This window comes from Pyrus communis, chromosome 15, assembly GCF_963583255.1.
Source record: "Pyrus communis chromosome 15, drPyrComm1.1, whole genome shotgun sequence".
Lineage (NCBI taxonomy): Eukaryota > Viridiplantae > Streptophyta > Magnoliopsida > Rosales > Rosaceae > Pyrus > Pyrus communis.
The window spans coordinates 21,767,732-21,792,593 of record NC_084817.1 but is presented as its reverse complement, the minus strand read 5'-3'; the positions used below and the strand labels follow the sequence as shown (position 1 = coordinate 21,792,593).

General features: G+C 35.1%; 3 protein-coding genes and 1 pseudogene across 3 annotated transcripts; 3 read left to right on the top strand and 1 right to left on the bottom strand.

The window, feature by feature from the left end:
• Window positions 1-298: 298 nt before the first annotated feature.
• Window positions 299-6,668, top strand: LOC137716803 (agamous-like MADS-box protein AGL12). Its single transcript, XM_068456178.1, has 7 exons — window positions 299-480; window positions 688-775; window positions 3,333-3,394; window positions 4,192-4,291; window positions 4,389-4,430; window positions 5,688-5,729; window positions 6,372-6,668. Exons 1-7 carry the CDS (start codon window positions 299-301, stop codon window positions 6,462-6,464), a joined length of 609 nt encoding a protein of 202 aa, XP_068312279.1. The 3' UTR covers window positions 6,465-6,668.
• A 705-nt stretch (window positions 6,669-7,373) lies between these two features.
• Window positions 7,374-16,882, top strand: LOC137718218 (suppressor of mec-8 and unc-52 protein homolog 1). The gene is made up of 16 exons (XM_068457723.1): window positions 7,374-7,606; window positions 7,911-8,121; window positions 9,464-9,616; window positions 10,014-10,062; window positions 10,611-10,694; window positions 11,453-11,556; window positions 11,858-11,944; window positions 12,033-12,086; window positions 12,572-12,667; window positions 13,720-13,847; window positions 14,328-14,454; window positions 14,545-14,604; window positions 14,740-14,847; window positions 15,037-15,137; window positions 15,527-15,578; window positions 16,532-16,882. Exons 1-16 carry the CDS (start codon window positions 7,578-7,580, stop codon window positions 16,628-16,630), a joined length of 1,542 nt encoding a protein of 513 aa, XP_068313824.1. The 5' UTR covers window positions 7,374-7,577; the 3' UTR covers window positions 16,631-16,882.
• Window positions 16,883-18,089: 1,207 nt separating this feature from the next.
• LOC137717189 (GDSL esterase/lipase At1g71691-like) lies at window positions 18,090-21,803 on the top strand (annotated as a pseudogene).
• Window positions 21,804-22,549: 746 nt separating this feature from the next.
• Window positions 22,550-24,420, bottom strand: LOC137716789 (GDSL esterase/lipase At1g33811). The gene is made up of 5 exons (XM_068456168.1): window positions 24,147-24,420; window positions 23,877-24,001; window positions 23,549-23,797; window positions 23,057-23,315; window positions 22,550-22,776 (listed from the first exon to the last, which is right to left on the bottom strand). The coding sequence occupies exons 1-5, from the start codon at window positions 24,418-24,420 to the stop codon at window positions 22,550-22,552; spliced, it is 1,134 nt and encodes a 377-aa protein (XP_068312269.1).
• Between the last annotated feature and the right edge of the window lie 442 nt (window positions 24,421-24,862).

Below are 24,862 nucleotides of genomic sequence, written 5' to 3'. Positions count from 1 at the left end.
TGATAAACAAAGCTAAGTGATTTGTGAAAGTAGGTGCGCATTATTCTTAATCATCGGTTGAAGATATAGATTGGAATCCACGTGATGTTATATAAAGCACTAAGCTCTTGATATTTAGAGGCAAACCGTACGTCAGTTCTAAGTTCCGAGAGAGGAGGATTGCAACAACCTCGAAGCTAGTTCAAACTAGTGGGAGGTTGTCTGCAGAGGAAATTAAACAGCCACCAAATTTTTGTATCAGCCGTATATATACTCATACATATATACAGTTCAACTTTTGATATATCGATTGGTCGATATGGCTCGCGGAAAGGTTCAGATGAAGAGGATCGAGAACCCGGTGCACAGGCAAGTTACTTTCTGCAAGCGCCGGGCAGGGCTCCTGAAGAAGGCTAAGGAGCTGTCTGTGTTGTGTGATGCTGAGATTGGAGTTTTCATTTTCTCCTCCCAAGGAAAGCTCTTTGAACTAGCCACCAAAGGGTCTCAAGCTCTCTCTACCTTTTTCTGTACAATAATAATGTATCTGTATAATGTTTAGCAGATAGTTTCAAATGCCCTATAATTAAGTGGTGTGCATGTACTCTTACAAAAAATTAATAGAATTGGAACTAATATTGTATTAATTTTAAGAAATCTAGCTTTTAGATTAACTCTGATTGATATTGCTTTGTTTTTTTATTATGGCAGAAGCATGCAAGGGCTTATTGAGAGGTACATGAAGATGAAGCCCACCCGAGCACCTCAGACAGAGCAAACCATGGAAACACAAACTCTGGTACAATACCTCTTGCTGTTTAATTTGTCGCTCCTTTTCCAATTTATGTCATTTATTTGTTTCATCACACTGAATAATTTCTCATATTTATTTTTATCAAAAAATAATTCTCATGTTATATACACAGTTCTAAGGAAAACACACACACATAGATGAAATTATTGTGCCATTCATTAGTATTCCTAAAGCTAGTGCAGCATCAGATGCTGGTTATGAATGATTCTTACAAGATTACAAAAATTAATTAAATACACAACATACACGCTTAGCTAGAAAAATAAAAGAAAAACAGACAAACAAAATACCACATATATACATGATAATGTTCCTCAAATCACAACTTCTTTTTGAAAGACCTAACAATATCAGACACCTAATTGCAGGAATCTTGAATATACAAATAAATACAAACTAAATATACACACATATATATGCGAGTACAGTAAACTCAAGTGTTAACTAGTATTTTAATACATAGCTAACCACTCATGTTCATGTATGCATGCATATATGACATTACGTATGAACACATATTTCTAATTGGATAATGCTTGTGTTCCTTCGTGGGGAATCTTACTTGTTTCTTCACTTTTAATTAATATAAGTAGTAGAAACTTCATAATTGCAATCGTTCATACTCTTTACACTACAAGAATTGTAAGTAATAAAGGCAATTTTATTGGCATCTTAAACATTATTAGGGGCATTTATCATAGATTTTCGCCTCCAAAAAGGAGTGGCGAATAACATAATCGCCTCTAAAAGTGGCGTCACTAATACTATTTCCGCACCTAATCATGATTATTTCCGCCCCTACTGTTTTGCTGGCAATTAAGCAATAAAGACATTTAATTCTGCCCCTATTGTATTATTATAATATTATTAATAATATTAACAAATATTACAATTGAATGCTATAAATAAATAATTGGACCTGTTTTAATTGAATAACGTTTTCATTCCCCGTAAATGATATTATTACTAGGTTTCATTCCTGTTAATTTTTTTGGTTCAAATATAATACATCATCTGGGATCAATACCATCAAAAGTAGAATCAAAATTTACTTTTCACTCAAAACTCTTTAGATATACAAGATTAAACTTCGATTGATAGTTACCAAAAAAAAAAAAAAAAAAACTTCGATCGACACATGATGGATAAATACAAATAAAAATCAGTAAGCAGTACATAAGGGACTATAGCAAAACATATATCTAAGGAAAACTAATGAAAAAAACTTGAAAACTTTCTTATATCTAATCAACATCCGGTCTTTTGATTCCCAACAACAAAATGATGCGTCTTCCATGATCAATTTCTACAAATACACCAAAATGATGCAACTTCCATGATCCATTCTTTGATCTATTTCTGGGTAACAACATTTTCACACAAACAAGAAAAACAAAATCATATAAACAGATAAAATTAATGCAATGTAATGAAAACAATGTTTGAGTAGACCTCACATGAAAAGAAACGAATATAAACATCTACCCATCGCACTACGAATAGCATACAAAACCTGCAAAACAAACAGAAAAATCAAACCTAATTCATCCAATCTGGATTCATGATGAAATTCATCATCTAATGTTTACATAAATAAAACAGAAAAGATAAATAAAGAACACAACCAAGAGATTTATAACCAATTTCACTTCAAATTCTTCACACCCCGTCAATTATACCTGCTAAATAGCAGATCGAGACAAAAAAAATTTAATCAAACGATACTGAAAGGTAGCAATATGAAGGAAAAGGGAATAAGAGAAAAAATATCTCGGAAAGAAAGAGAGAGCAGGACAAGAAATACGAAGGAAAAGGGAGATGGGGAAGTTTGTGCCGTGAAAGGAGGAGAAAATAGGGGAGATTGATGTGCGGTTATCAGAGAAATAGGGTTTTGATAATTTCTTTTATTTATTACGTTAAGGAAATACACAAAATAATTAAATATAAGTGTATAAATATTCACATCCGCTCCTAATGGAAATTATTAAATTTGGAAAATATATGTTGAATTTAGAAATGTATATTAAATTAAAAAAATATATATTAGAGGCTTACTTATCCTCCTCTAATATCTAAATTTTAATAGAGGCATTTTTTTACGCATCTAAAAGTAGTAATAGAGGCAAATATTTATTTCTGCTCCTAATGAAGATTAATAGAGGCAAATCAACATATCCGCATCTAATCTAATGCCCCTAATAGTTACAATTTTTTTAGTGTTATCATCATTTAAAGATTTGAATGATTGTAATTATGAAGTTCTTATGGTAAAAAAATACGTTAATCATAAGTGGGGGACAAATAGATTTTTTCATGAGTGAACGTAAGTATTATCCTTTGTAATTAATTAATTATATTTCTTACTTTATGTTAACTTTCATCTCATCTATTAGGGAAAGAGAAATGAAACCCTACATGGTGCATCTACGATAATTACAATCCTTTTGATTGACTTAGGGCATATTTACATGGATGCCATCTACGATTTTTTTCTTCTTCCTTCTAAACCTAATTTGAATTCCCTTATTGTATTGGTATATAGGATGCGAAAAAGGAGATTAACTTGATGAAACAGGAGATTGAAATACTACAAAAAGGTCTCAGGTATTACAAAGTAAAATTATATTATCCTATTTATTACCATGACATCAATATATATAGAACTTATATTTGCATGTGATTGTATCCATATATACTTCTAACAATTATATATGACAATAATATATATAGAGCTAAATCCATGTAATATAAAAAAAAATATGAAGGGGTAGGGGGAAAATTTGAAACTATTACATTAATTTAGAGAAGAAAAAGTTTTGAACCTGGAACGCTTGTGTAGAAACCCAACAACCTATCCACTAAGATATTAGACACATGTATAGTCTTCTAATTACCAGACTACAATCAAATATCTCGTAAATTTCAATGTACCAAATTGTAATTATGACCCATATATAAAGCACTCCATTTCTTGAACTATATCGAATAGGTTTTTTGGAGTACGGTTAAATCTAGCGAAGTCAAAAGTCTAGTTATTTTGCCACTCAGTATTATGATCTAGTGGTATTCCTATTTGCTTAGGAGTGAGAGGTCTTAGATTCGAATCTCGTGGATGACGAATTTGATACCAAATTAGGCTGCCCATTGTATAGCTTAGCCGAACTCCCCCTCCCCCTACTGTAAAAATATCAATATACTCACAAACAGTCTAGTTATTTTACCAAAAAAAGGAAAAAGGCCTGTAGTTTAAATTAATTTAACTCAAAGATTATGAATTGAAGAAGTAAACTTTCAAACATATCATACGTAGTAACATGTTAATTAGGTATGATTAGTTTGGTAATGGTTGTAATTTTGGTTTTAAGGGAATTGGATTACATATGAAAACATTATAGGTATAGGTATATGTTTGATGGAGGTGCTGGGACAATGACTTTGGATGAATTACAAGTGCTTGAAAAACATCTTGAAAGGTGGATTTATCATGTCCGTTCGGCAAAGGTATCGTTTTTATCCATCACTTACATTATTATTATTATTATTTATCACAATCCATAAATCACATCTAAGCAACAGTTAATTCATGTTATGTGTGCAGATGGACATTTTGTTCCAAGAGATCCAGCTGTTGAGGAACTCGGTAAGTTTGCTCTCCAAAGTCCCTACTTACTTTTTGATGAGATCATGCATTGGTGTTGTATTGTATATAGAAGTGTGATATTCACACACTCCATTTTACTTCTCACAAACCTTTTGAATTTTCTACCGTCGGATCTGATGAATTGAAGAAGATCAACGGACAGAAATTATCAAGGGGTGTGTAAGAAGTAAAATGAGGTGTGTGAATAGCACACCCCTTGTATATAATGCTGGAGATGTTAGTACATACATCAACTTCATTAGATAAGATCCATCAATGTTCCAAAACAGTTTGGCACAATAGTTTTTTTCCATTATTTTTGCTAAGTTTTTAATATTATGTCAATGAGAAGGGGAGCGAGCGGGGGTGCAATTGGAGATGTCTACCATAGTAGTTTATAAGTTTAATTGGATCGACACTGTGATTTATGTTATTAGATTATAGCTCTCTGTTTAAATAGGAAAATAATAATCACACTGTTTAATCATATTCGTTGGTTTTGCTTGGTTGATTCAATTTAGTTATTATAAATAAGGAGGTGCATAGGAGAAGAAAAATGGTGCATGGTTGTCATTTCTCTTTGAATAAGTAGAAGATGTTAGAGAGGATTTCAAAAAAATCAACTTCAATTATGCTCCTATCACCTCCTAAGATAGGATACCGCTAAGAGCTCCTAAATCTGAGGGAGAAATGAGCTCCTAGTGGTTTCATGTCATTAAATGCTCCACGTTTCAGTGTTATTATTCATAAATAATTAAATTCATATCGACTCATTCATTATGACTTTCTAAATTATGGAGTAAAACTTTTTTAGAGAGTTTCAAAAATAATTCTTCACTCTTTTTAGTAAATTGAGCTATAAAAAATAGAGAACATGACTGGAGTTGCTCTCAAATCCCTATATCTAACGTTTTAGAGTGTATTATTTATTTTCACTAATGTTGCCTAACTCCCTTGGTACTTGAAAATCACTGGTCCAAATGCAACACCAATTTTTTTTTTTGGAAGAGAGCTCTTCATGGCCTCCAAAGTTTTTGGCACTACAACTTGACTTCATTTGTATTTTGTTACTTCATGAAGAACAAAGCTAGGAATCATTATCCTATCCATCAAATGTCACTTGAGTGGGCACATTCATGGCCCTTATAAAATTTCAACTTTTAATTTTGGATAATTGATTGAAATTTTATGTTTATTGATAATATTGTTTCCTTGCTTTTTTTAATCTTCTCAAATAATTAAATTGATATTTTGAAGGAAGGAATTCTGGCAGCTGCAAATAAGTATCTTCAAGATAAGGTAATCAACATTCTTATTAAAGTTTATGGTAACTTGCAGCTATTATCGCTAATTATTAGCAAATTTTCAATTTGTCCGCCAATTCAATTTGTTGAAATTTGATCATCTGCCAATTACCCTTTTTTGGCAAGATTTATGGGTAAAAAGACCCCATATATTGTATATACTTATCTAACTTTTTAACTGAAGTTCTATGTTTAATTTAGAACGAAATAAAAGAGTCTGATTAAGTAAATACATTGCGGGTGGTTATTTTTCCCCAAAATAATAATAATAAAAAAATTCAGACTTTGACGTAAAGACCAAAGTGACAAAGTGTTAAATGATTGGGTATAAATTCAAAGCGTAATGTTAGGGAGACTAAACTTGCAGATAAATTTGTAAATTAAATGATGTTTTACCAATAAAAAATGAGCACGTTTATCAGCACTTAAGTAATAATCTAATCATCAACTTTCATATCATTTAGTTTACAAATTTGTCTATAAATTTAGTTTCTCTGCATTGCTCAAATTCAAAATACCAATCGAGGGGCCAAAGCTAGATATAATTAAAGCATTATTGTTACAATTACTTTTGTAAAAGTACTAAGTTTTACTTTCTAACTCATTGATCTTAAATATATTTATTTATTTTATGCAGATTGAAGTGAACACTGGTGCTAATGACTTTATGCCAATAGCAACTGACAACACATATCCACTAACCATACCAAATGATATATATGAGTTTTAGAGAAGTAACTATGCTTTATATAATGGTTTAGTGTTCTTATTGCCAAGTGTGTGGTGTGGTTTAAAAATTTTCATAAATAAATGTTACTAAGAATCATCCAGCTATCTATGGCTGACAATATTGCATGCATATTGTTGTATTGTACAATATGGTATTGCTATTGAAGTGCATTGTAAGGTAATTTAATGATATGCATAATATTATGGTGTGATTTGTTATTGAGTCATCACTCTTTATTGAATGTATTTTATTTTGTGTTAATTAAATTTTACCCTCTAAGTTTGATGGTAATTTTGAGACTAATGGTCACAAGGTTTCAGAATTAGCATTTTACACAACAAGTTTTTAAAACTGTATTAATTTAAAACTTATATCTGATTAACCGTTAGGTTTGCTATTAAATAGATGATGTGAAAATTGTCTATAAGGACATGAAAAGCTTATTGACCATTATGTCGACTAATTGACCGCTAGGTCTGCTGTTAAATAGATGATGTGGAAGTTGTGATCAATCACAAAATGGCTCGATATTTCGCCAACAAAGTGTATTTATAATTTTATACTGAATGTGGTATACAATCTTGCTTAATTCCAGTTAATCATGGTGATTCTTAATAGATAACAACTTTAATGACGAAAACTTTTCAATACTTTGCGCAAAATGAAAACAAAATAAAAAATGATAAATTTTTAAGACGTGCATAATAAAAAAAAAGTCTCTCAATTTCACAATACATTACAACAATATCTTGAAAATCATAATAAAAAACAATTAACAAGACATTTTTAAGTGCGTTTAGCGTCCATGATTAAAAAACCCTCGCTCGCAAGTGTCCAAAAAGACATTTATGTCCATGTCTCTGTCAATTAACATAAATTAATTTTGGGGCCTAAACACAATTCCAAAAACTGTGTTTTACACTTTACTCCATCTCCCTCCCCTTCCCTTCCCTTCCCTCCTCCTTCTTGAAGCAGCCCTCACCCGCCCGAACTACACCAGTTTCTTTAGCCCACCCGACTTTCGCTTTCTTCTTCTTCTTCCCAGACGGCACTGCAAACCCTACTCCCCCTGTCTCTCTCTGTTTCCTTCCCCACTGAAACTTCGTAGGCGAGATGTCCACCTTAGAAATTGAAGCTCGAGAGTACGTTTTCTTCTCAAATTGCTCGATTTTTTATTTTTTTTTCTTCACTTTAACGTTGTATTGCGCACACATAAATCCTATGTTTATGTTTTTCTAGGGCCCAATATTCAAACTCTAGTGTTATTTTCTGGGCAGACAAATGGGGGAGTAGAGCATAGCAGGGTTAAGTTAGGGATATGTTGGCTTTCGGTAACAGGGGTAGAGACATGTCTGCTAAAGATTTAGTGAGACTACAACGTTGTACTGTTTGAGTGTACTAGAAAATTCGATGTCGTAAATCTGGTTTGTTTTTCTCCCTTTTCAGTGTCATCAAGATTGTGCTTCAATTTTGCAAAGAGAATTCTTTGCACCAAACGTTTCAAACATTGCAGAGTGAGTGCCAGGTATCTTTGAACACTGTCGACAGTGTTGAGACATTTGTTTCTGACATAAATAGTGGAAGGTGGGATGCAATTTTGCCTCAAGTGGCTCAACTTAAGCTTCCAAGGAACAAATTGGAGGATTTGTACGAGCAGGTGTGTAACAGCACTTACCTTTTTATATGTATATTTCAAGCCTGGTTTTAGTCCTTTCACTTTCCGATGTTTACACAACTGTTCAACTTTTGCTGCTGTGACATATGAACAATGTTGCTTTGCATATTCTTCAACTTAGAAGCTCAGTCATGATATATAATGCTTGATATCGGCGTTATTTCTTTTGAATATGATTCATGTAGGGCTAATCTTTTTTGTCTGTGTGTGTTTATATACTTTCTAATATACATTATGGTTTATGAGGGTGAGCCTTGGCGCAATGGAATGGTTGTTCCTTTGTGACCAAAATGTCATGAGTTCGAGTCATGGAAACAGTCTCTTTGCAAAGCAAAGGTAAGGCTGCATACGATAGACGTTCCTCCCCCAACCCTCAGAAAGCGGGGAGCCTTGTTGGCTTGGGGTCGCTTTCTTATACATTATGTTTTATGTCTGATGTGTCAATACTATATGAGAGAACTTCTCCTTGTAGGATGCATAATATTGCTACCGAGATTAGAGTGATCAAAGGCTCAAAGTGTAGGATATAAGCGACAATGCACGTTTTGTTTAGTTGTAGAGAAAAGAGAGTATATTTCTGATATAGGAAAGTGTTTCAAGTGTCACATCCCATGTATAAAGGTGTATTAGTGAGGAAATAGTTATGACCCATTTGAGAGGAGAAAGTAGCTTAAGGTATTCTGAAGTCAGCAATAGAATTGTATTGATAGTGTAGGGTGGAAACATATTCTGTTTAATTTGAAATATTGAATATGAAAATTGTCCCAACAAAAATGTGTGCACGCATAGAAACATACCAAACCAAGCCATTGTCTAGATGCTCAAATAACATTGTCAAGTTCTTATTTCTAGAACCCTTTGCATGACAGATGGATCAGATCAGTAGTGATGTAAGACGAGCCAACAATTTTAAAATTTCTACTACTGTTGGGACAAGTAGCGTCTAATTCTGTTGGTTATAAACAGATTCATTGTCATGAGAATGAATGACACTAAGGGAATTCAGATCATTTTCCATAAACCAAAGTTGTGTTTGTACTTGTTTTATTTGTTCATAGTGGGGTTGATACCTTTTTCTCCTATATCAGCGCTGTCTTTGTACTTCCTACATATGGATTTTTCAGTTGGTGTTAATATGGGTTGCAGAGTTGTGTCTTCTTTAGCCCTAAATGTTAGTATGATCGCTGTGATACCTCTGCCAGGTTCAGTTTGCTACTTCGCTTTACTTCTGTGAAAGTTAATTTGAATGGACTGACAATGAAGTAATTTTTGTATGTTTTCTTCTGCTCATGGTATGATCTTTCCTTTCTTATGAATCGTGTAGATTGTGCTGGAAATGATTGAACTTCGAGAATTGGACACTGCTCGTGCTATCTTAAGACAGACTCAGGTAATGGGTGTAGTGAAGCAAGAACAACCTGAAAGATTCTTGCGACTTGAGCACCTCCTTGTCAGAACATATTTTGATCCAAATGAGGTATGAAAATAGCTTTGGTATAATCATATGACTCATTAGTTACTGTATTATTGGTCATAGTAAGAAAAAATTTCAACTTTTCTTTCTTTATTGCGGTCTACTATGGGAATTTATGCCATGAATTCCTACCAAAAACATGTTAGTCAGTTGAAGGTTCCCAAACACCTGATGGTCCCAAAAACCTGAAGATCACAAACACCTGAAGGTTGCAAAGCTGAAGGTCTCAAACAACATTCAGCACTCCAGAACTAATGATGCACCACATTATTGGTCTTTGTAATGCCATCAAATTAGATTATTTGCTTCTAGCTCATTCCACTGTCTTGGAGTATGTTGTGCTTTCACTTCAATCAGTATGATGCTTTATCAGAAACTTAAAGGTTGTTATCTATAACAGGCTTATCAAGAGTCAACCAAAGAAAAGCGGCGTGCTCAAATTGCTCAAGGTTTCACTCCATCTCCCTTCTATAATTGAACTTTTTATTATTTCCAGTAGGTTTTTAATCTCAATGAATACATCAGGTATTCTCTTCTCTATCATTAGAGATAAAATTTATCACTGAAGGAACATAATTACCAGAAAAAAAAAAAAAAACTGCACAATTTGGATTGGCTTCAATCTTCAGAAAACGGTTCAATTCATAGTTTGGGGAGAAAAAGTTTGATATGCTTGCCGTCTGAAGACTTCTAGGAACTGAAATATGCTCGTATGGTCATACAATGGCATAATGCATAAGAAAAGCAAAGATTTCTTGTTACTGAATTTCTGTTCAGCATTTCCTTTGATTTATTTTTTATTGTTCCTGTTTATAGATTTAGACCAGGCCCTAGGTATGGAGAGTTTAAATGTGAGATACAGTCAGAGGTGTCAGACTTTGAAATCTGACAAAAAATGTAGATAGCAAAGGAAAAAATCTTAGTAGTTGTTATTGAATTTTATTCTTTGAAATTTCTGTTGTCTTTGACGACTTCTATTTTCTTTTGAATTTCTCAGCACTTGCTGCGGAAGTTACTGTGGTGCCACCATCAAGATTGACGGCTTTAATTGGTCAGGCTCTAAAGTGGCAGCAGCACCAAGGTGAACTTTTGCATCTGTTATTTTGTTTTGTTGGTTATTTGGTATGAGGTTCTCTTTGAAAATTATCCTCTTGTGGATATGTTGCTTACCATTCATTTGTCCTTTACTATTTTTCCCTCCCTCCCTTCTATTTTCTTCCTTTCCATAGATGGGTACTTGTTATTTGTTATAGATACCCTTTATGGCTGTAAAATTCATATTCACTTTTATGCATGGTGAATTTTTAGTGCCTCTGAAACCAAGTTTTATCTGTCCACAAGAAGTTTTATCCGTATATGTTAGGTGAGGAAATAGAGATTTTTGTTGTCGATCTAGGTTCGGCATTTTGCCATTCCATGGAATAGAAATCCCAGCTGCATGAATCAGATGGAATCCCACGTATATATCCATGTAATATATACGTTGTGGGATGGTACTTTCTCAATATTACATTCCTTAGAAGTATGGAATAGAAATCCCAGCCTCCCATCTGTACTTCTATTCCACCTAGTCAAAGGAGTTGATTCCAGTTAGTTCCATAACTCTATTTCTATTCCAAGCTAACTAAACATCCAATTTTGATGGAAAAGGAAACAAATTCCTATTCCTACTGCCAAACAAACGAGGCTTAAGTTATCAGTCTTCTATTGAAGCAGTGGGCTTCTGGTTCACTTCGTATTGGTTCTTTCTCTATCAATATATTCTAATTAGATTCCCTTTTTAATAACAGGAACGGTCACTTATGTGGTTAAGTTTTTTTTTTATTTTTTATTATCCAGGATTGCTTCCCCCAGGAACACAGTTTGACTTATTTCGAGGAACAGCTGCTATGAAACAAGATGTGGATGACTTGTATCCAACAACTCTTTCACACACAATAAAGGCAAGGAATTTATATGTAGCTAACTAGCTGTATATCATTTTGATACATTGTTCAGTATCCTTTATTGGTTTGGGGTTCAGGGTTCTTAATGCTGGATACTGAACTTCGTTTTAAATCAGAATTTAGGAACTGGGACTACAGTAACATCAATCTTCCATGGTAGTTCTTTTAGCCATGCATTGGCCTATGAAGAAATTTAAATAGATTACAAAGATCTTACTGACGTATATAAAGTAGTGGCCTGATTATTTGGAACAATTTCTTTCTGAATTTCTGAGTTTTTGGTGGAGTTTTGCTGCAGTTTGGGACAAAAAGTCATGCAGAATGTGCCCGGTTCTCACCAGATGGGCAGTTTCTTGTCTCTTGCTCGGTTGATGGATTTATTGAGGTATATATGATTAAGATGCTTTTGTTAACATGAAATTATTTGGTGTAATTTGAATGCCTTTTTTTTCCAATGCTTGTGTCAATTCTAGGTGTGGGATTACTTAAGCGGGAAACTCAAGAAGGATCTTCAGTACCAGGCTGATGTGAGCATTTATTTTCTTTTCGTAGTTTTATGCATTCTACAACAACAATAATATATATATATATATATATATATATATATAACCTGGGCATTGACCTGCTTGTCATGTCCTTATAACAAACATAAAAATATATTTTTCATTGCAATGGTATGGTTCTTTAATCGTAAAGTTGGAACATTATGACATTTCATTGGTTCTGAACAAGAAACATGCTATTGGAAGTGGGGATAATGTTGTGTTTTTTACCCTCCAAAAAATTCTGGATGAATGCAATTTGGGAACTGGCCTGCTTGTCATGTCCTTTTACACACATGCGTGCCTACACACATGCGTGCCTACACACATGGACCGTCACTCAATTGTTTTTTTTGGAACTTGGATTTAGTTGTTAATGTTCTGCACCTCGTATGACAACATTTTATTGTATCATTCATCTAAGCGGACTGTTTTCTTCTGCATTTTCTGATGTGCTGTCAATATTGCAGGAAACTTTCATGATGCACGACGATGCTGTCCTCTGTCTTGAATTTAGCCGAGATTCAGAGATGATTGCATCCGGGTCACAAGATGGAAAGATCAAAGTAAATTATGCTCATGTTTTCTTGGATGCAAGAGTCCTTTTCTTGTTTTTACTACTAGAAGTCTAGAAGTTGAATTCGCATACATTTTTCTTATGTTTTTTTTCCCCATTAGAAACCATCGTATGACCATATATATCTCCAAATAATCAGAGTCCTTCAATCTCTACCTGAAATTTACTCCCACACCCGTCTGCAAATACTTTTCACAGTCCAAACCAGTGCCCTCTAGTACTTATTGGAGCAAATCTTGCCATCTGAATATGGGGACAGCTGCTCTATTGATTTTAAAACTGATGTTAGTTTGAGGTAGTTAGCTTTCTATCAGAGAGTCCTTCATATGATTCTCCCACTGCTTTGTAACCATTCATTACTGTGTAACCTTATTTTCACATGTCAGCGGCCAATTTGGTGTGAATACGACACTTTTAGGAGTTCCGGAAATCGTAGTGAGTGACCAATGGAGTTTCTAATGTCGGATTCTGGCTCTAATTATAGTTCTATTAGTAGATCTCCAAGTTGTAGGTTAAAGTGCATTATTATGTCGTTGCTAGGAAAGATTGATCAACCGCCAAACATTTGTTTACTTGATTCATCTCTTGTTATGATCAGATGTTGGTAATTGTTTCACATGGGTGTTCTATACGTGGTATTGCTCACTCTATTTAATTATCTGTTTTGTTTTGTGTTATTACATTTTTTGTGTGGGGTGTTTGTGGAGTGTTAGCTCATGTCAAACAAATGTTTTGTGATTATATTTGCGTGTGGTTCCCTCAGGTCAGATTTTATTGTATATGATGACATAACTCATGCTTGTTTTTGTTGAGGTTTCGAAGTATGCTTCCTTTTTCTTGTTCAAGATAAGGCTCAAGTTCAGTAATTATGATTTGGCATCTTACTTGAAGCTAGAAGATAGTTAGCAGTATTTTATTGTAATTTTTTTTGTTCCTGTCCATATTGCTATTTAGCATGTGTTGATTAAATTCAATTTTGATATGTTGTACAATTTTATTGAATTTGTTTCTGATCTTAATTTATCTAAATTCTTCTTACAGGTTTGGCGTATTAGGACTGGGCAGTGCTTGCGCCGTCTTGAACGTGCACATTCACGGGGTGTCACCAGTGTTTCTTTCTCTCGGGATGGAAGCCAGTTACTTAGTACATCATTTGACAGCACTGCAAAGTATTTTTTCACGTCTCTTGTTGGATATGTTTCCTAGATTGGTACATTAGTTATTACTTTATATGTCAAACATTTACTCTTATCACTAATATTGTTTCTTCAACTTCAAGTTTTGACTGTTCCTACGTTTTCATTATCAAGACATCCATTGAAGTGTATTAATTATGTAACAGTTATGCATCACTCATTGTAACATGCATCTTCTTGGTTTTTACATTTATGTTTTGGTTACTATGATTTAATGTGAAAAAGTGCATTATTCGCTCCCACACACACCTCCTTTTTTCGTTTATATACATATATATATATATATACATACACATATATATATATATATATATATACATACACACATATATATATATATATATATATATATATATACATACATATATATATATATATATATAGGAAACCTTTTATTTATTTATTTATTTTCTTTGCTATTATTTTAAAGACATCTGTTTATGACTGATGCAGAATCCATGGCCTAAAATCTGGGAAGATGTTGAAAGAATTTCGTGGGCATACATCTTATGTAAATGATGGAATCTTTACTAGTGATGGAGCTCGTGTAATTACTGCATCTAGCGATTGCACAGTCAAGGTAAGTTTCTCGTGATATTTATTTGTATATCATTGACGCTGTTGTTGTGCAACACGTATTCATTTTCTGAGGCGTAAATGTTTTTTTTAGGTCTGGGATTTGAAGACTACAGACTGTCTACAGACATTCAAGCCACCTCCTCCTTTAAGGGTATTCCTTTTTATTACTTTAATTAATATTTTATATATCATGAGCTAGAGGAACCTAGCTATATTTCCTTTGAAATATTGCCTTTTCTTTTATTGTTTCGGTGTCTAATTTGTGGGTTTTTCTTTTAACTGTTAGGGAGGTGATGCTTCTGTGAATTCTGTTCATCTTTACCCAAAAAATACTGATCACATCATTGTATGTAATAAGACGTCATCTATTTATGTCATGACACTTCAAGGACAGGTATATATTTTTCACTTGAACAGAACTTAGTTTTTGCATATTTTTGTTCAACATGTTGCAATGTATTTAGCAATCCATTTCTTAAAGTTTGCTTGGATATTTCATGTTTTAAAGCCAAAATCCTTTGTTTCATTGTTAAATGGTTGTGAATTTATTATTGTTGAGCTTTGTCTGATTATTTTGGCTTAGGTTGTGAAGAGCTTTTCATCTGGTAAAAAAGAAGGCGGAGATTTTTTGTCAGCTTGTGTGTCACCAAAAGGGGAATGGATTTACTGTGTTGGTGAAGACAGGTAAATAAAATGTCAAATTTTCATCATGCTCATATTTCACTTGGTTATGTTAGTATACATTCTTAATATGCATGTGTCTGTGTCTGTTATGTGTGTAATCTCGCCAAATTCAAAAGATCTCTTATACGCTATGCGGTGTTTATCCTCGTCTTCAAGGGAACTATTCTGTTTTCGTAACATCATTGGATGGATGAAGTTTTTCTTTTCTAAAATGGCATCTCAGAGATGCTTTGGCCTCCTCACTACAGTCAGAGCCATTATGTGTTATTTGTTTTTCCGCCAACGGGTACCTGCCAGTTGGAACAGTTAAACTACAAAGACTGTGCTACCTGCTTTGTTCTTTTGATCATCAGCATGAGGATGCTTACCAATACTTCATCTACGTGCAGGAATATGTACTGTTTCAGTCACCAATCTGGTAATTTAGAGCATCTAATGAAGGTATGTATTTTGTTGATAAAGATTGAGTTGGTACTGAATTAGGGCTTTATAATGCTATACGTGTTGCATATCTGGAATCAAAATAAATATTGACAATTTTGTTAGTTGTGGTATTTATCTTGGTGGAGATTGAGATGGTACGGAACAAGGGCTTTAGAACGTAAATACTTGTTGCACATCTGGAATCACAGCAATCAAGATCTAGTGATGATTTTGAAAGACAACTGACATGATCTAGTGATGATTTGTCCTTGGTTGAGTTAAATTGGTGTTTTCAAACCTTCATTGAGACACGGATCTTCTAGTATTTCTAACCAGTTTTGGTTGCTTCACTGATCGAGATCTGATCGCTCAAAGTGTTGCAAACGTCTTATTAGATTCCTTCTGCATGGCATGAAACCCTATATTCCAAGGTGTACATTGATTAAGTTGCTGATTAAGTTGCATACCTTTTTGCAAATAAGGTGTGAAGGAGAAATCCAGTGTATGTTCGCTTAGATAAATATCAGTTCACTAGTTGATGACCTTTTCTATGCCTGTCTCATTTAAAAGACTAATAGAGGTATCTGGTGACATCATTGTTATACATACCTGTAAGCATATGTGACATCTTTCCGAAGGTCTATTCGTCCTAAACAAGGCAATTTTAAGACAGTCTGTTTTGATCCCTGAATGGCTCGTACGTTAAAAGGAGTGATAGGATAATTGCAATTCTTGCCACATTCTAATTCCAGCTATTCTGGTCACGAGACCTGCACGATTCACATCCGTAGGTGTGTGCATGTGTGGACGTCTGGGATTGCACTGTTGATTGTTTGCCAAGATCTGACTGCACATGGACAACGCTCTCTATTATGTGTTTACAAAATGCTCTTTTGATGGTGGTTTGATTAAAACTAAAATTGCATACATGAATGCCGAAGAGTTATAAAGTTCTCTCTTGTGATATGCAGGTCCACGAAAAGGAGGTAATTGGCATCAGCCATCATCCTCACAGGAATATTGTCGCTACATACGGCGAAGACTGCACACTGAAGTTATGGAAGCCTTGAAGCTCTGTTGACCTGTATGTACTGTATGTAATTTTGTTTCTGGGTGAAGTTTGGATGTTGAGATGCATATTTGGGTGGTATTTGAGAAACGGAATGTGGGCTGCATTGTATGCAAGTGTGGTGTCTGCAAAAACTCACTAAGACGTAGAGCCGATTAGGGCATTGGATTCGAACATTTACCTCGTCGATCAATCATGCTTGGAGATATTGTATAGCTTTTTACTAAGCAATGTCAGTAATTTTGATTCATAACATGTACCTCTAGATTCTCTACGCAACTGCCATTGATTCAACGCAGAGGGAGCTTGAGCTGCCGCTTCTTCATATTGTTCTTCAGCTTAAATTAGAGACAGAGTGAGAGATCGTGATTCATGAGAGGACGGAGGGCGGAGTGGCCCAGAGAGAGTGAGAGGGCGGAAGGCAGAATCGCAGTGGCGGAGTGGCAGAGGTCAGAGGGCGGGGAGAGAGAATAGGGCAGAGTGAGTTGGCAGAGTAAGAGGGAATAAACTATAAACTCTCTCAGTATCTCAGATAGGGGTTTGAAAATTAAGAAATTAACCCTCTTTAATGGGTGATTATGGGTTTCGTGGGTTCACCCAAAATCAACAGGTTGCTAACGGGTTCTCTCGTTATGACTCCAGCCCCTTAAGGCTTCACTTGTTAATTGAAATTTTGTGAGCAAATTGAGTCGCCTTAACGGCTTAGGTACATTTTGCGAGCATATGTAAAATGCTCAAATATGAAGGAAAATCACCACCCGTTAATTAATCCAGCCAATTAAGTCTTCGTCCGTTAATTGAAATTTTGCGAGCAAACTGAGCCGTGTTAATTTACCAGCTCTATTCCTAGATTGGAAGCTTGGTTTAGGTTAAAGTATAGATGGATAGTAACGTGAGTTGTAGTAGGGGAACAACAAAGTTCATGTTGACCGTGCAGTCAAATGACATACATGAAGAAAGAAACGTCAACTTTATTCTCCCCAAGAGAATCAAATTTTTTTTCTTTGTTTCTTGGGACAAAAGTCAAAGCACATAGGAATGCTGCCCTGCCCTGCCCTGCCCTGCATGCATAACCACCGTCCCACAACAAACTTGGAGTTAGGAGTTGCATGGGAACCTGCCAACCTCTGAATCCGCTTTCAACACCACCAATCGATCAGCTCTCCTTTCCTCTCCCCTTCAAGACTCACACACAGAGCTTAGTTGTGAAAATATTTAATCTAGTGCGGTTGAAACACTCGGAATACCGGAGATACCCTGGGGCACTCCAAAAAAAAAAAAATATCCAACTTAATTCCAAGTTTCTTTGAAAAATAAAATAAAATAAGGAGAGAGGATCCTCGTCAGATCCTCTTTGTGAGGATCTCGGGAATCCTCCAATCACATCTATTCATCGTACATTATGCGGTCAGTTTTTGTTAAGTACTGTTTATATTCAATTTTAAATATAAAAATTTACAATGATTTTTTTACCACACAATCGGGTGATTGAAGGATCCGGCGAGGATCCTAGTATTTCTTGTGTGACTGCGTACGTCTTGGTTGGTCCTTTCCTAAGTGCGCTAGGTTTTAGGAGTCTTGCATTCCGCGAGTGCTAGTGCACTAGCTCAATTTAGAAAAATAGTTTTAAGAGTAATGCTAGGGAGATCACATAATACGATGATATTATATTAGTATATCATCTGAAGTGACAAATGATTTATAATATTAACTTTCAAACAGATAAATTTATTAGTTGATGAAGGATAATACACATCACTAGGCATATCAGTACACTAATATGATACAAATATAGGCATCCCTAACATTTTTCATTTCGAAAGATTTGACGTGTTAGTGGGAGATTTTAAACTTTAATATGAAAATATTTTAGAATCAAGAACTGTTATTGGCATCCTAAAAATCTCATTTTGCGTTCCTCATAAGTTTATTTTTATTTCGGATTGCCAATAACGATTCCTTGTCAATTGCATCCTCAGTTTTACGTCTTCAAAGTAAAATACTCTAATCGAACGCAATGAACGTAATTTGCTGTACAAAGAGAATTCGTGCTGTCTTGAACTTAAGCAAGAACTTACGTGCACTACAATACATAATTAATATCTAACCTACCAATTTATAAGACGGAGATATCATCGTAATGATGGCAAGCTCAAATCCTTAAGCTTAATTAGTTAAAAAGTTGTTAACATGTTATCAAATATCAATCCGGTGAGTACAAGATATATATCAGCATAGTAACAAAAAAATAACGCCCAAACTACTACCTTAACTTAGCCAATTATTTACGTGTTAATTTGTGCACCACTTGTCACTTAGTTTTACGATCTAGTGGTATTCGTCTTTACTTGGAAGTGAGATGTTTTATGTTCGATTTTCGTCAAATGCGAATTTGAACCAAATTATTGCTAATCCATTGTGAGGCGAAACTCACCCTCTCTCATTCAGAGTAGATAATATCGCTTGTTAAAAAAAAATAAAAAATAAATAAAAATTTGTGCACCACCTAATTAGGCTTGGATATTAATTCGTTGCACAGAAATGGCTATCAAATTATGAGAAATGTTAATGAAAATTTCTCAAAAGTGGGACTCTCTATAACTCTTTGCTGTCTCATAGTTTTGAAGCAATGTTTTATAATGTTAGCACGAGAATTAACGTTAAATTGTGAGGTGACAGAGAGCCCATAAAAAATCCCACTTTGAGAGAGTCTCGTTAGCATTTCTCTCAAATTATGTGTGAGAGAGAGAGAGGTAGAAAATTTTCAAGAATTTAGAACAGGGTTAGGATATTAAATTTGGAAAATGAGAAGGATGCTTGGGAGAGTAAATTTGTATTTAATCACTGCAGACGTGAACAGGTGAAAACATTTATCACATTCACAGCCACCACCTTGCCATGCCTATTAAATCATCACTGCATGCTATCTCCTCTTGCAAATTCAACACCACAACCATCTCTCTAGATCTCTCTGTGTTCCCTACATTACCATCTCAACATCAATATTCAGTCATTGATGGCTAGACACCTTCTAAGTAGTTTGGTGCCAAGACGTGAACTCATCATCACCATCACCATCAGCAGCTGACGGTGGCGGTGGGAGGAGATCCTCGTCAGAAACAGTGCCAGCCATGTTTGTATTTGAAGACTCACTGAAAATGGCAATAACAACGACCTTCCGTCATTTGCCAAGGCCAACTATTTCCCTTATGGCATTGATTTCAATGGCGGTCCTACTGGTCGTTTTTCCAATGGTTACGTACCATGGTTGATGACATAGGTCTCTCTCTCTCTTAATGTTATGTTTTGTTATGATCAGTTCAGCATATTAAGATTGACATATATTTCAGTCAAAAAGTGTATTTATTTTTTGTTTTTATTTTATTTAAGGTAGAGTTTACTTGATTTACTTAAAATAGACCAATTGGGTTGGTACAAAACTCTATTTTTTGCATAAGTTTGTTATGTGTAAATATTTACTAATATAGAATTGACCAATTGGGTTGGTCTATGTTCTTAATCTCTGAAATAATATAGTAATCTACTCGTTAATTACACATAAATTAAAATGATAAGAGAGCCAAGCTTATAATTTATGTATATTATGAGAAATAACATGAATCGTCCCATGTATGTGGTTCAATATCCTAATGGACAAGGTGGTATGTTTCTATATATCCATACTTTCTGATTTTGAAACTTCCTTACATTCCTCATTAGAGCATAAACCAGGCAGTATTTCCATTATGTGAAAAACAACTTAAACATTATTGTCATTTTTCTATCATTTAAAAAAAAATTAATTTGTTCCTCCTGCAGCTGACCTGCTAGGACTTCCCCTGATTCCTGCTCACTCTGAAGCTTCTGGAGATCAAATGCTTCATGGAGTCAACTATGCATCTGCAGCTGCTGGAATCCTTGATGCCACTGGCAGAAACTTTGTAATTAATTAACCACTTCATGCTTCATAGTTTATTAATTACCTAACTCAATATTTATTTATTTATCTTAAACTTTGTATGGATTTGGCAGAACCATAAATTTGCATGCAATTGTTTCAAAGAAAATCTTAAATTTGTAGCTAAAGGACTAGAATTATTTTGTCACAATTGTTTTCTGCAGGTGGGAAGAATACCTTTTGGTCAACAAATAAGGAACTTTCAGAATACACTTGATCAGATAACAGACAATCTTGGTGTCGATGATGCTGCTCGATTGATTGCCAAGTGCATCTTCTTCGTCGGAATGGGCAGCAATGACTACCTAAATAATTACCTTATGCCCAACTATCCAACTAGGAATCATTACAATGCCCAACAATATGCTGATCTCTTGGCTCAAGAATATACACGGCAGCTCACTGTAAGAACTTCACCTCCTAAACTAGAACCTCCATATGGTTAGATTGTATGACAAACTTACATTGCGTATTTGAAGCGTTATCAATCATATAGCTGGTACAAGTTAGGGGCACTCCGCCTACTGTAAATTGGTTTTGCGTTGGATACTCTAACTTTATTAACATCACATGCATAAACTTCTCCTACAATTACCTAAGCATCCTACTAATATATGTGATATGTTACAGAGGCTTTACAATCTTGGTGCCCGAAAATTTGTTATTGCTGGATTAGGGAGACTGGGTTGCATTCCAAGTATTTTAGCCCGAAATCCAAGTGGAACCTGCTCAGACGAAGTTAATCGCCTTGTTCTACCTTTTGATGCTAACGTGAAGACAAAGATCAACAATCTTAATACCAACTTACCTGGTTCAAAGTTCATTTACATTGATATTGCTCGTATGTTCGAAGACATGTTTCTCGATCCTAGAACATATGGTATGCCTTGCTACTATTTACCTTCAGGTCATTCCTTAATGAAATTGAAGTTCAATTATATTAGCGATTACAATATTTTGTGAAATTTTGTTTGGAGGATTCATTGTTGCAAACCGCGGATGCTGCGGTCTTGGCCGTAACAGAGGCCAAGTTACATGTCTTCCTCTCCAAACACCGTGCTGAAATCGAGACCAATATATCTTCTGGGATGCATTCCACCCGACCGCAGCAGTGAACATCATAATTGGGAGGAAAGCTTTCACCCGGGACCGTACGTAGGTTTATCCCATGAACAAACAGCAGCTTGCCACTCTTGACATCGAAAGGAACCAGTAGAAAATGTGGTCGTTTAAGTTTACAGAAAAATGTTACACGTCAAAGAGTTGATGCATGTACTTCTACTACCACTATTGGTTTAAAACTTTAGGTAGTTGTTTTGGAACCGGCTAGTAGTGGTAGATTATCCTTCTCCTCTCATTTATTATACATTTATCCTTCTTTTTTTGTTTTTCATTTTTTGTTTCACCTTTCATGGAGATTTGGTAGATTTCTTACCATGACCTTTTGAGATCAATAAAATAGTCAATGGGCCCTAGGGTTAGGCTAACAAATATAATTTCGGGTTTTAACAAATAACCTTCTCAAAATTCTCCTCATTGTTAAAAGCACTTAAAGCACGATTTTAAACGAGAAAAATAAAAATTATGAATCCGATTGTTATTGCACTTAGACATTAACAATTGACAACGATGATTTGTAAAGAGTTCCGCACCAACTTCAGCAAGAGGGCTACACTAATTATTAATTTGATTGAACATGAACATAGTTAATCTTCTAGACTACATTTATTGAATATATCGAAGTTGTAAAAGATAATTCAAGGAATCCTTCCTAGCTTCAGAAGATAATTCAATTATATATTTCCACTAATGGTGATATAACCACATGAATTGACAACACTTTCACATTATTAAATTAGCAATCAGCTGGAAAGCATCAAAGAAATTGATAATTCATGAAATTAATCAGTGATGAGGTTGTTGCATGGATGAAGTTCCAAAAGCCTTATATTGGCTTGGCTTTCAAAGCATTGCCAGTTGTTGAATATTGATTGGGTAAGCATATGATTGTTGATTGGAACCACTGAATGATGCCTTGCCCAGCAAAATGTTTGCTACCTCTGTTGGATGGAAGGCATCCCAAAACAAGTACTTTGTGCGATCCGTACAAGCTTGCTGAAGAGGTAGACAAGTTATCTGCCCATTGTTCTTTCCTACTCCACAACAACCCTTGTCTATCACTTCAAACCCTGCACCATTGTTTAAAAATTGCAGCAGCGTTAATCTCCACATCGGCAATTTGACCGAATACATTACTGCTTATGAATGAATGGTTCCGCTACTAATACACGAAAACCTTTTTTGATAAAACCTAACATTATCGGGTTGTGCATGTGATTAAGTTGGGGCAATACTAGTGTGTTAGTAGTGGTCAGTTGGCTAGACTTTGAAATCTTGACACGTGCAGCATAAATTTTTGATATGGTGTGGAGCGAAAGAGATGGGATTTTATAGTAGAGAAGGTATTACCAGTAGCAGTGGGATTTTGAAACAGATCAAAGGTGCTTTGATAAGCATCGAGGTAAACAAATTTGGCCCCAGGCAATTGACCACCATTGAAGTTGTCAACCAGTTTTTTGAGGCCTGAGTTGAAAATAAGGATAGCCTTGTTGATGTTTTCGTTGCAGCGGCTGCTGTTGCTATTGAACCTTGCTAGTTGATATGGTATGCAACCGATTTGGCCAACAGCAGTTACAATCACCTTCCGAGCTCCCAGTGAATATAATTGCTGTAACCAAAAGAATACTTAACAACAATAGTTCATAAGTTTAGTATTAAATTTGTTTTCTACGTAAACGTACCTCATTGAAATTAAGTTTTATAATATCAGTTTGTAATTAGGGTTTAGGCGCATTAGCTAAATGCTGCTCTCTTTCTTCGTGTCCAAGTTAAAATGTAGGACAATTATGTAGGAAGCTATAGGAATACTGTAGATAGAAAACGGATTCACAGGTTAATTACCGTGAGTTGGCGTGAGTAGTCCTGAAGGAGTACAGCAGCAAACGCTTGCGTGGTGTAATCGGAGCTAGATGTATAGAAGCTGGGCATAAAATAGTTGTTAAGGTAGTCATTACTTCCCATCCCAGAATAGAAGATGCATCTGCTAAGATAGGTGTTGAGTGCATTGGCATCTCCTCTAAAGAATCTTCTCATTTCTAGCACTGCATTCCCAAAGTTTGCAACTTGTTGGTTCATGGACATGTGAGCACCCTGCAAAATCTCTCTCTCAGTTTATCATTCATAATTTTGAGTTTGACAATTTGTAAGGTTAGTAAAAAAGTGTTCTTACTAGATTGTCTCCCGTTTCTTCTCGGATACCAGCTGCACCGGATGCAAAATTGGCTCCCCTCAGCAGTGCAGCTCCGCGTGTTCTCGAATAGGGCGGAATATAAGTTGGAAATCCAAGAAGCTGAGCTGCAAGTGCAATTGCCACCGGAATATATAAACATACATTAGCTTATAGTTTGATGTAAACTAAACGAAGTACGTACGTATATTAGTTTGTTATATACGAATGAATATATATATATATATGTATGTATGTATGTATGTATATTACCTAGGACATCAACATAGGTTCTACCATTGGTGAAGCGGCCAGTGACACCAAGAGGGAAGTCGATGCCATAAGGTCTATAATTTGCCCTAGAAAGTGTTATTATCCCATTGTTGTTCCCATTGTCAACCAACGAGTCACCAAAAATGAAGAAACCAGGCACTTGGGCTGTCGACTGCGGCTGCGACCAAACTCTGCCACTCAAACCCTGCAGCCACACAACTACTACAACTATTGCAAACAAACCCAAGTCGCAGAATTTTCTAGCCCTACTCATGTTTTGATATATCAGTTGGAACCCTAACTTCTGAGATACTAATTATACAATTGGTGCATGCAGTTTTGTATATATATAGTCATTTTTTGGGGGGAGTTTTGACTTTTTGGTTTGGCTATTATGCAATTCATGCAATATACGGTTCGTGGTTGTGAGAGTGAGCAACTTCGAGCTGGAACAAGTAAGGAAGGATCAACTTTTAGTTGGGGTCATGTGTATGCTTCTATTTTTAACTCTGAATCAGCGGTGATGATCATGATCATGATCACTAGTATCTCGTGACCAATCGGTTGCTTGCTAACAATCCATCGTGGCAACTTCATCTTGTTCGATTTTTATTCTTGAATTCGACCTATAACCATAAAGAGTGATGTTATTTAGACGTACAAACAATATTGACAATATACAAGATTGTTGATTATTCTTTCGAACTATTTTTACA

Bases quoted from the DNA above. Each gene is read 5' to 3' on its own strand.
- LOC137716803 (XM_068456178.1), top strand. From the start codon at position 299: ATGGCTCGCGGAAAGGTTCAGATGAAGAGGATCGAGAACCCGGTGCAC. The intron at 776-3,332 runs GTACAATACCTC...ATTGGTATATAG, and splicing joins CCATGGAAACACAAACTCTG to GATGCGAAAAAGGAGATTAA. The intron at 5,730-6,371 runs GTAATCAACATT...TATTTTATGCAG, and splicing joins ATAAGTATCTTCAAGATAAG to ATTGAAGTGAACACTGGTGC.
- LOC137718218 (XM_068457723.1), top strand. From the start codon at position 7,578: ATGTCCACCTTAGAAATTGAAGCTCGAGA. The intron at 7,607-7,910 runs GTACGTTTTCTT...CTCCCTTTTCAG, and splicing joins TTAGAAATTGAAGCTCGAGA to TGTCATCAAGATTGTGCTTC. The intron at 8,122-9,463 runs GTGTGTAACAGC...TGAATCGTGTAG, and splicing joins TGGAGGATTTGTACGAGCAG to ATTGTGCTGGAAATGATTGA.
- LOC137716789 (XM_068456168.1), bottom strand. From the start codon at position 24,420: ATGAGTAGGGCTAGAAAATTCTGCGACTTGGGTTTGTTTGCAATAGTT. The intron at 24,002-24,146 runs GTAATATACATA...TTGCACTTGCAG, and splicing joins AACCTATGTTGATGTCCTAG to CTCAGCTTCTTGGATTTCCA. The intron at 22,777-23,056 runs GTAATACCTTCT...ACAATGGTGCAG, and splicing joins TCAAAATCCCACTGCTACTG to GGTTTGAAGTGATAGACAAG.